Source organism: Cervus elaphus, chromosome 1 (genome assembly GCF_910594005.1).
Source record: "Cervus elaphus chromosome 1, mCerEla1.1, whole genome shotgun sequence".
In the NCBI taxonomy this organism is placed as follows: domain Eukaryota; kingdom Metazoa; phylum Chordata; class Mammalia; order Artiodactyla; family Cervidae; genus Cervus; species Cervus elaphus.
The window spans coordinates 32,059,467-32,071,620 of NC_057815.1; the positions used below are offsets into that span (position 1 = coordinate 32,059,467).

The window sequence follows — 12,154 nt, forward strand, 5'->3', positions numbered from 1 at the left end:
GGATAAATACAGGGAAAAATCACTACAATGACGACAACCGAATTAGATACAACATGAATGGATCTCGATTTTGTGCAAAAGCAGTAAAACTCAGTATATCCTGATAAATCTATTTATGCAAATTTAGGAAGAGCTGAAACTAAAGTTTTAGAGGTCAGAATAATCACCTGTGGAGTTAGCAGTTAGTTACTGGAAGGAATATGGGGGGATTCTAGGGTACTGATAATGTTCTAGTCTTGATCTTGGTGATTTGTGTGAATTTGTGTACTTTTAGAAAATTCACTGAACTATGTAACAACAATATTTTATGCATTTTTTCCCTTTTATGTTTCCATAAAAATTTTACTTAGTTAAAATACTGGAATGCAGAGTTCCCTAAAAATAGAAAAAAAACACCATAATATCAAGTTTAACAAGAAATTTATGAGAATAGGGATAACTACAAAATTATGGATATATATACCACATTACTATTAGCTTCTTTCAGTATCAGTTAACTCATAGGGTTAATGTACTTCAAATGAATATTCAAGTATCATTTTAACTTGGAAAAAATACAAGTGATTCTAAAGTTAGGCTGGAAGCATAAGTGATGAATTCTTGAAAAAAATCAGTATAGTTACAATAGACACAAAGCTATAATGCTTTCATCAATGGCACAAAATAATCTATACAATATACTATATACTGTATTTGTGTATAAATTTATTAATAATATAGGTATAAAACCTTTGATTTTATAACTCTTTGGTTAGTTCATATCAGTATTCAGAATATTTAGGATTTTTTAGAAGTAACACAACATATGTATCAAACACCTTTAGCTGAGTCTGAAACAGTGTACTAATTAAGCACATCACTATTTTTCCAGAAAAATATGAATATTCGTATCAAAAGAGATAAAGATTCATGTAGCCTCAGGTCAAACCACGTCAGGTTTTGCCTTGAAATGAATTTTGATGCTAAACTTAAGGGAAAAAATTAGTTGTCAGAACATTTTGGATTTTAGAATTGTGAATAAAAAGAGACTGGGAATCCATGTAGGATAAGAGGCACTATATATGTGTGTGAGGAAAGAAACCTTATTTTAAGCAGTTATATGAGTCAAGTGTTAAATATTTAGAGAAAAATGTACTGATTCTCTCTTCATATCAGGTATAAAAACAAATTACATATAGATGAAGAGCTTATCCTAATTTTAACAAATCAAGAAATAAAAAGTCAACAGAAACCAATGATACAGTTGAATATTAACCTGTGGTAAGGGATACGCATATGCTATGGAAGAAATGACAATTTCCTGGCAGGAATATAAACTGAAATAAATTTTCTAAAGAATTTGGCAAAATGTATTGAGATCCTTGAAAAGATGTACACTAACTTTTTGACTTGGTAATTCCATTCTCTAAAATACTGCTTAAGGAAATAATCGAAAACATAAATATTTATTTACAAACATGTTCACTGCTAGTTATTTTTTAATAAGAGCTAAAAACTGGATAATGCTTGATATTATTTGAAGTAAAAAAAAAAACTAGGAAGTTATATTTACAGTTTTAAGTTCAATTATGTAGAAAAAACAATTTAGGACAAAAAGACCAGAAAGTATGCAAAAATGTTATCCAATATTTAAAAAAAGAGGAAATTCTATTAAAAGAGAAAGCATAATACTAAAGTCAAAATTTGATACATAATTTCAGTAAGTTAAGTCTGAGACTGAGAGATGGTGGCTTGAAAAATGATGAACATAGAATATATGGCAACATGCTTTTACAATTACTCCTTTGATCAAAGCTTAACCTTGGTCTTCCTACTAGTCATGACATCTAGCCTTTGGCTGAATGCTGATGGATGTTAACTTACATACAATTTCAACCTAATTACTAAATGGTTCTAACAATATACAGGGCTAAAACAATCAAATATTTTAATCACAAGACTTCTAAGATTTGGCATACAGCCGAGTACACTAAGTAATGTCCAAAGAAACAGTGGATCCTTACATGTAGTTGCAAAAAAGGAGGGCCAGGCACAGCAATTAAGTCCAGTACATTTTGACTTTAAAGGTAAAATGGGAATTACGGTTTTGCTCTTGAACATAAACGAAAGCTCTGAAAACAGACTGTCTGCGTACTATATCTAGTAGATCCTGGCCAACTGAACAAAGAATCCTGAAGAAAGTGAGTTTATTTTACTAGTATATGAATTCTTAGTACTTAGCATATACAAATTAATTGAATAAGAAGAAAATTTATAATCTTCAGCATTATGTAAACTTCTGAAAACAAGAACTGACTTGCAAAGGGATTTATTAAAAGTATCTAAACTAGAATAACTGCCAATATCAAAGAATTCAAACTTTTGAAGTTAATGAAAATATTTATTCAAACCTAACTGTACAGTATCAAGCTGAGTTAAATAAACATTAACTGTATTAACTATCCCTGGTTCTTTAGAAACAGACCACTTCCACATCATAAAAATTTATTACAACACAAATTTCTGCAGTAAGGTTCGGCAAGTAAGACGTGATTTCCACATTGAAAACTGTTGCGTTAAAGTAGAATGTTAAAGGCCCAGTATTAAAGAAAAAAATGGTTGAGGAAAATGACTCATAAATATAGACATTTTCAGAAAAAACCTTGCATACACTGATATTAAACAAAACAGAAAGCATTTAACAGAACATACTTTAATATCTAGGCACAACTGGTCAAGTACGAATTATCATCTCTATACTCACTTAAAGGTTTAAACCAATTCTTCAACTTGGCTAATGTGTGTGAGTCTAATATACAGAAGGCACCTCTTTCATTCTCCTTAAGGACCTTTTGAGAGTAACTCTATAATATTTTAAGGGGTACAGAGACAACATCCTCTATCCAAGTGTAACACAGCCCATTTTAGGAGAAACTAAATTAAAATAGAAAACTATGATTTCTCTTTTTACATCTTATGATGGACATGGCTTTCTAAAAGGACAACAGAAGATAATCCTCCATACAAGCTTTAACATAGAACACAAGATTTAAATTAAATGTGCATTGGTCACTACTATGTAAAAAGTTCATGAATTAGTGCAATTCTTTAAATCCCCAGTATTCAGGGGAGAAGTATATACATACCAAGAAATGTCAACTACTACATAACCAAACTTTTTATGGCTCAATAGTCTAAATGCTTGAAGTTTTGTAAAAGATCTTACAAGTTATAAAATGAAAGATCAGAACACTCGAATGGTGTTCAAATGGCATTAATATTCTCTTCTTAAAACAAAGAGACCAAAACAACCAGAAGAGACAAAGTGTAAAATTTTAGGAATACAATCTTTACTGCAATTATAAGGAGTGGCAAAGTATTCACTCTAGAAAAAAAACCCAAATTGTTAATTTCTGGTTACTTTATTACCATTTGAATTCCTTATCACTTCTGTACTAATTACTGGCTGTCTTCAGATGTCTTGTAGGACAATTACTGAAGGCAATTTACAAGGAAAAGTGTAATTTTCCCACTCAAAGTGAGCAACTATTCCAGATGAATAAGTTTCAAAATTAGAGATCATAAGAAACCAAAAAATAAAAGAACATCAGGCTGATTTAACCTCTTATTTCAACAAGATTTACACAATATTAACAAGATGCAATTGTTAAAGCTATACAGTTTTGCAGATTGGCTTTACTTACATTTCTGCAAATGTTTTTTCCACAATACCAGGTACATCTATTTACAAATTAGGAAGCTGCTTTAAAACAGCATGATTTAGAAATAAAGTGAAATTTCAATACAATGGAAGAAAGTGCAGGTCATGCTCTCAGATTCTGTCAGTATCTCATTCCCTACACTCACAGTTTAAGGAATCATAGTTTTAAATAGCTACTGTTCTTATATGTTCAGAATATTTACTCATCATAATGCAATGATAACAAAAATTTGTCCACATCCATTCCAGCTGGAAATGAACTGGGTAGCTTCTTTTTCTGTCAAAAAAAAAGAAAGAGAAAATGAAGTAAGTTAACATATCAAACTTAAACAAGGTAAAAAAGCTAGCTTTCTTATTAAGTCATGTAGAACTTAATACACTACCAAAATTTTTGTCAAAACGGTTTAGTTCATCAGAATTTTAGTTATATAGAAAGGTAGACACAATTTTTTATAAATCCAAGTTTAATAAACTATACTTCAATGGCACCTCAACATTATTTTAGAGCACAAAACATTATACAAATTCAGAGTATATGAATGTTGAAAGAGACAAGATAGAACATGCTTTTTATATATGGTACTCATTATTGCTAAACCATAAACCTCAGTAAGCTTTACTAAGATTTTAAGAGTAACAAGTCCCAAATATTTAATATACTCTAGGCACTCTACAAACACTACATTTAGTCTCACAGCCATTGGCTAAGATGTGTGTAACCTCACGTCCAATGATGCAGCTAAGACTCAAGAGATGTTACAGGCTATTTAATAATGGTAATAGAACCAATATGCAGGAGATGCAGGATTCAGCCCAGGCTTAGAAACCAGGACTCTTTCCTTGATATCATACCTCCTTTATGACATTTTAAATCTTTCTATTCATATTCCACTTACTAAATGGCTAAACAGGTTGAGGAAAGATGACTTTTAACTTATCAGTGATAACCCTATATTACTTTCCTCAGGTAAGCATGGTTAAAGACAGGTAAATTTAACTTTTACATTGCTCCAACATATTAACATGTGTAAGAATCTATGGAAGAGATGGCAGGACATGGGAAAGAAACCTAAGATGGAGGAGCTGCACAGCAGTTTTCACTTGATAATTACAAATAACAGCGGCTTCCCAATTTTTCATGTTATGTCACTCTTTCCGCCAAACCTCGGGTCCTACCATGACAGAAACTAAAAACACCTTTTCCCAAGGAAGATGTTTATAAATAAATGCCTTAGCAATTGTTTGGAAAATGTTTCACCTAGTTAACTTCTAAGTACCACAATGGCTGAAAGATACTGCTAGAGAATGCATTTTTCTTTTTTTTTTTTTTTTTTAATTTTTTTATTAGTTGGAGGCTAATTACTTCACAACATTTCAGTGGGTTTTGTCATACATTGATATGAATCAGCCATAGATTTACACTTATTCCCCATCCCGATCCCCCCTCCCAATTTTGTCAGTCAAAACCCAAAGCTATCTTGATTAAATGTTAAGTAGCTATAGCAAAAAATGGTGAGACCTTTAACCTGAGCACTGAACGGAGGACAACATGTGGTTTTGAAATGAAAGACTTTCAAACTTGCCTTAATTTTCTTCTTTTTCATTGGCATTGACGAATTTGCAAGATTTTTATTAGAAGTGCGGGAGTTTCGCTCATGCTCATCTAATTCCTCAATTTTCCGCTTTTTTGTGGTGCTCCTTGAAGATGCTCTAAATTGCTGGGTATTGTCTTTTAGAGGAGTAGATGAAGTAGTCCTAGAGATGGCTGCTCTGGAGAGAATCATTAATGTATGGGCAGCCATGTTCACACTGTTTTCACTGCCCGTTTCACTGGCAGGGCTGCAGGCAGGCAAGTCTGGCGTGACAGGAGGGACCATTACTTTGGGTGTGCTGTCTTCACCAAAACGCCTACTAGAAGGGACCTTGATACCATCTGTAGGTTCTTCTTTAAGTTTTTCCCCTGCTCCTGAGACAGACGTTCGGGGTACAGGTAAATCAGTACTATCTGTGAGCCGATTTACTGGGCTATGCCACTGAAGATCTTGTAACATTTCTGTGGGATGTTTGGTGAGTGGGTTAATCAAAGAACTGGCAGACCTGCTTTGTTCTTGTTTCAAATCCTTCACAGGTGCACCTACTGAAAAGACATTTTTACTGTTTGAGGATGTGCCTTGTTTTCTGGTCAGCTCTTGAAGTGAAGTTACAGTTTTCTCATTCCTTACACCCCCATTTTGCTGCCCATTAGACAGTTTTGAAGTTTCTGGATTTTTCTGCCTTTCCACATCGCTGCACAGTTCATTCTCCTTATTAGCTGTTGCTTTATGGAAAGATTCAAGTATAGTTTCTGTTGGTGAAACTTTCTTTTCTGACTGAGTTTCTTTTATGGTGGCATGTCGGCCAATGGCAGTTTCTGATTTAGATAAAATTTTAGGCACAGAAGGTTTCTCCCGCTCTCTTTTGACAGAACTATTAGAAGGGGGTTTTAAGGTGGAGGACACAATGGGTGAGTCAAGGTTAGAAAATGAAACGTCATTCCTTTCTTTGCTTTGGGACACCAACTTTTGATTTGTCCCCTGTGTATTTGCCACAGGAGAAGCAGTGCTATCAAAACACAGCACACGTCTGTGGCTTTCAAATGGCTTGCTAACTGGAACTGTACTTTCTACTGAGAAGGGAACTGTGGTTTCTTCCAATTTTTTCCCAAGATCTGTGCCCATAATCTTGTCAGAAACTTCAGTTCTATAAGAAAGAAAACTCTTTTTATTAGCCACATAAAGAAATTCTTTGTTTTTAACTTGAGCATTCAAATTCCTTATGACAGAAACTACTTTTATGCTCACCGCTGTGCATGACATCCAACTAAGTGACTTGATGAATCCACCAAATTATTTACCTGTTTCCCTGTAATTATAAATAAGTTATTAGAAAAGAAAAACATTCCTGAAAGTACATTTCTCTGAAAGAAAAGATCACAGAATCTGACATCATGAGAAAAATTTAAGCTATGGCTAATGTACAAATGAAATACTTTCACATACTGGATCTAAAAAAAATAGCTTGGTATACAAGTGATATACAAGATGATCACTCATCCATTTTACTGAAGAAACATAAACATGTAACAAATGACCTGCTTCAACTTCAGGCAAATATGAATCTAGTCTTCAATCTACAAATTACAATTATCAATACAGCAGTTAAGGGCATTACTTAGATCCAAAAAGTTACTTAAAGAAAACACTGTATTATTCCTATTTAAAAATTCTGCCTATTTAAGGTGTCATGTTTGCAAGCTTATGTCACTCAGAGGACATGCTCTAGAGTTTTAATATCCATATTTTAATTTCCAAGGACTTCTGACTTTACGTGGAAGGGCAGCAAGATATGAAGCTGGAAAGGAAAGCAAAGATGATACTGTGAAGGACTTTGTGTATTATTCAAGAGGTTTTTGATTATTCAAAAAAAGATTATTCAAAAGAGAATCTTTTAAGAGTTTTAACTAGAGATGATGCATGAATAGATTTGTTTTAGGAAGTCACTCTGGCGACAGTACAGAAGATGAATTAGAAATAGGAATTCTAGTTAGATGGCTATAAATATTAGAGGTAGAAGATGATGAAGGTCTTACAGATGGGCACTCACACAGATATGAAGAATAAATGAGGAATACATGTTGACACTAACCAAGAGGGAAAAGGTAAGCAGAGGAGGTTTTTGAGGAAGAAGTGAGACTTAGATATGTAGAGTATGTAGATCTTAAGTTACATAAAACGAGAAAGGGAGGAATGCATTCATTCTAGAAGCTACCAACAGTATTAACTGTTAGAGGGAAGTAAAGTAAGGTAAGAATGGAAAACATCCAATGCATATGGCATTATTAGGAGGTCATTGGTGACTGTAAACAGTTTTAGTAGAAATATGAGAAAGGACATAATATGGATGAAGAAAGACTGGGAGATAAACAGGGTTGGGGATAAAGGGCTGGCAGGTGGAAAAAACCTAGAGGAATGGTGGGAATGATCCTTGTATCTATAGTTGAACAGCCACAGAGGGAAGGAGCCAGAAAAGAAAAGATGAAGATACACAGAAGACAGAAGATAAACTGCATTAACCTTAGAAAGAATGAAATATGTCTCTAAGAAAGAAGGAAAAAGGGAAGAATAATTTTAGATGAACAGGTACATATTAAGTGGGAGTGATGTGAAAAAATGGACTTTACTATTGATAAAAATCAAAATCCCTGGTTTAGAGTGAGGATAGTACTGACTGAATAGATGTGAGGAAAAACCTGTGGAAATATGAAATAGTATAAAGGAGAAATGGGAGAGAAAGAAGACAGGTAGACACTTAAAATGATCACTAAGTGGTAGTAAGGGTGAGAAAATTTTACATGTTACTGAATAGCATCACTTCTGCTGTTGCTGTTCAGTCATTAAGTCGTGTCTGACTTTTTGCGACCTCATGGGACTGCAGCACATCAGGCTTCCCTGGCCTTCACTATCTCCCAGAGTTTGTGCAAATTCATATCCACTGAGTCAGTGATGCTATCTAATCATCTCATCTTTTGCCACCCTCTTCTATTGCCTTCAATCTTTCCCAGCATTAGGGTCTTCTCCAATGAGTCGGCTCTTTGCATCAGGTGGCCAAAGTACTGGAACTTCAGCTTCACCATCAGTCCTTCCAATGAATATTCAAGGGTTGATTTCCTTTAGGATTGACTGGTTTGATCTCCTTGCAGTCCAGGAGACTCTCAAGAGTCTTCCCAGCACAATTCAAAAACATCAATTCTTTGGTGCTCAGCCTTCTTTATGGTCCAACTCTCAGATCTGTACATGACTATTGGAAAAACCTTAACTTTGACTATATGGACCTTTGTCAGCAAAGTGATGTTCTAAAGCAATGCTAAGAAGCCCAAGTGTAAAGGCAGAGAAATCGTTGGCTGCATAGATCCATGACTAGAGGGTCAAGTGGACATGTTAGAAGAGTGTGAATACGAAAGTGTTTAGGAATAATGGGAAAAGTGGCTGATGTGGTAGATTGTGGGATTTAGCCTGGATAGGGAAGGAAATGAACCCAAGTGAAAATTCAGGTAAATGTAAGGATTCAAGTAGTAAGAGCTCTCACTGGTTGAAGAGAGATTCAATGGTATATCCAAGAAAATGAGAGTATTTTGAGAGAGGTTACTGACTGTTAAAAATTACATAGGTCTTATAAAAAATTAGAAGTAAAGGTATGGGAGAGATTGGCTGAAAAGAATATTAAAAAGACTTAGAAATGAAATGAGTCAAAAGTTCTGAGGGTTAGGCATTTTGTCACCCACGAAGATTAAAAAGTCTGACCTAGAGAAGTTTGAGAACTCAGCACAATATTCAAAAAGGTTTTGAATGAAAATCTCATGTTACTTTGCATATGCTGTCTTTCGTTGTACTAAAAATCATTAACTTTAGAGTAGTCAGCATTATCAAATTTTTTCCATTTATAAATTATTCTTTTTTCATTTTTCAAAAGCAATCCTTTATTTCAGCCCTCATTAGGATTCTTCTTCTATATTTTCTTTTATTATTTTCTTTGCTGTTCACTTTTACCTGTGAACTTTTACCTTCTTGGAATTCCTAATTTTATATACAGTGTGAGGAAAAGATTATCTTTTCTCTGTAATACATAATAGCTGGTAGATTTCATTTACTAAACAAACCATCTGACAAAATGTGGTCCACTAGAGAAGGGAATGGCAAGCCACTTCAGTATTCTTGCCTTGAGAACCCCATGCTGCTGCTGCTGCTAAGTCACTTCAGTCGTGTCCGACTCTGTGCGACACCATAGACGGAAGCCCACTAGGCTCCTCTGTCCCTGGGATTCTTCAGGCAAGAATACTGGAGTAGGTTGCCATTTCCTTCTCCAATGCATGAAAGTGAAAAGTGAAAGTGAAGTCACTCAGTCGTGCCCGACTCTTAGCAACCCTATGGACTGCCGCCTACCAGGCTCCTCTGTCCAGGCAAGAGTACTGGAGTGGAGTGCCTCCCATGAACAGTATGAAAAGACAAAAAGATACAACACTGAAAGATGAACTCCCCAGGTCAGTAGGTGCCCAAAATGCTACTGGAGATCAGTGGAGAAATAACCCCAGAAAGAATGAAGAGATGGAGTCAAAGCAGAAACAACACCCATTTGTGGATGTGACTGGAGATAGAAGCAAGGTCCGATGCTGTAAAGAGCAATACTGATAGGAACCTGGAATGTTAGGTCTATGAATCAAGGCAAATTGGAAGTGGTCAAACAGGAGATGTGAACATTGACATTTTAGGAATCAGTGAACTAAAATGGACTGGAATGGGTGACTTGAACTCAGATGACCATTCTATCTACAACTGTGGGCAAGAATCCCTTAAAAGAAATGGAGTAGATATCATAGTCAGCAAGAGAATCCGAAATGCAGTATTTGGATGCAATCTCAAAAATGACAGAATAATCTCTGTTCGTTTCGAAGGCAAACCATTCAATATCACGGTAATCCAAGTCTATATCCCGACCAGTAATGCTGAAGAAGCTGAACGGTTCTATGAAGACCTACAAGACCTTTTAGAGCTAAAAGATGTCCTTTACATTATGGGGACTGGAATGCAAAAGTAGGAAGTCAAGAAACACCTGGAGTAACAGGCAAATTTGGCCTTGGAGTACAGAATGAAGCAGGGCAAAGGCTAACAGAGTTTTGCCAAGAGAACGCACTGGTCATAGCAAACACCCTCTTCCAACAACACAAGAGAAGACTCTACACATGGACATCACCAGATGGCCAACACCGAAACCAGATTGATTATATTCTTTGCAGCCAAAGATGGAGAAGCTCTATAGAGTCAGCAAAAACAAGACCGCGAGCTGACTGTGGCTCAGATCATGAACTCCTTATTGCCAAATTCAGACTTAAATTGAAGAAAGTGGGGAAAAACACTAGACCATTCAGGTATGACCTAAATCAAATCCCTTATGATTATACAGTGGAAGTGAGAAATAGATTTAAGAGACTACATCTGACAGACAGAGTGCCTAATGAACTATGGACAGAAGTTCCTGACATTGTACAGGAGACAGGGATCAAGACCATCCCTAAGAAAAAGAAATGCAAAAAAGAAAAATGCCTGTCTGAGGAGGCCTTACAAATAGCTGTGAAAAGAAGAGAAGTGAAAAGCAAAGGAGAAGAGGAAAGATATTCCCATTTGAATGCAGAGTTCCAAAGAATAGGAAGGAGAGATAAGAAAGCGCTCTTCAGTGATCCGTACAAAGAAATAGAGGAAAACAAAAGAAAGGGAAAGACTGGAGATCTCTTCAAGAAAATTAGATACCAAGGGAACATTTCATGCAAAGATGGGCTCGATAAAGGACAGAAATGGTATGGACCTAACAGAAGCAGAAGATATTAAGAAGAGGTAGCAAGAATACACAGAAGAACTGCACAAAGAAGATCTTCACGACCCAGATAACCAGGATGGTTTGATCACTCACCTATAGCTAGACATCCTGGAATGTGAAGTCAAGTGAGTCTTAGGAAGCATCAATACAAACAAAGCTAGTGGAGGTGATGGAATCCCAGTTGAGCTATTTCAAATCCTGAAAGATGATGCTGTGAAAGTGCTGCACTCAATATGCCAGCAAATTTGGAAAACTCAGAAGTAGCCACAGGACTGGAAAAGGTGTTTCCATTCCAATCCCAAAGAAAGGCAATGCCAAAGAATGGTCAAACTACTGCACAATTGCACTCCTCTCACACACTAGTAAAGAAATGCTCAAAATTCTCCAAGTCAGGCTTCAGCAATATGTTAACCGTGAACTTCCAAATGTTCAAGCTGGTTTTAGAAAAGGCAGAGGAACCAGAGATCAAATTGCCAACATCTGCTGGATCATCGAAAAAGCGAGAGTTCCAAAAAAACATCTATTTCTGCTTTATTGACTATGTTAAAGCCTTTAACTGTGTGGATCACAATAAACTGTGGAAAATTCTTCAAGAGATGGGAATACCAGACCACCTGACCTGTCTCTTGAGAAATCCGTATGCAGGTCAGGAAGCAACAGTTAGAACTGGACATGGAACAACAGACTGGTTCCAAATAGGAAAAGGAGTATGTCAAAGGTTGTATACTGTCACACTGCTTATTTAACTTAGATGCAGAGTACATCATGAGAAACACTGGGTTGGATGAAGCACAAGCCAGGATCAAGATTGCTGGGAGAAATATCAATAACCTCAGATATGCTGATGACATCACCCTTATGGCAGAAAGTGAATAACTAAAGAGCCTCTTGGTGAAAGTGAAAGAGGAGAGTGAAAAAGTTGGCTTAAAGCTCAACATTCAGAAAACTAAGATCATGGCATCTAGTCCCATCACTTCATGGCAAATAGATAGGGAAACAGTGGAAACAGTGTCAGACTATTTTCTTGGGCTCCAATATCACTGCAGA

General features: G+C 35.8%; 1 protein-coding gene across 3 annotated transcripts in view; it reads right to left on the minus strand.

Annotated features, from left to right (window-relative positions):
• Window positions 1-1,621: 1,621 nt before the first annotated feature.
• The window catches only part of LOC122691674 (protein NPAT), a 53,501-nt gene continuing 42,968 nt past the window's right edge, over window positions 1,622-12,154 (minus strand). For all 3 annotated transcript variants that reach the window (XM_043898373.1, XM_043898381.1, XM_043898389.1), the window contains 3 exons: window positions 6,541-6,601; window positions 5,284-6,439; window positions 1,622-3,977 (listed from right to left, as the gene is read on the minus strand). In XM_043898373.1, coding sequence (XP_043754308.1) covers window positions 3,900-3,977; window positions 5,284-6,439; window positions 6,541-6,601 — 1,295 coding nt within the window. In that variant the 3' untranslated portion in view covers window positions 1,622-3,899. The remainder of the gene's footprint in view (window positions 3,978-5,283; window positions 6,440-6,540; window positions 6,602-12,154) is intronic.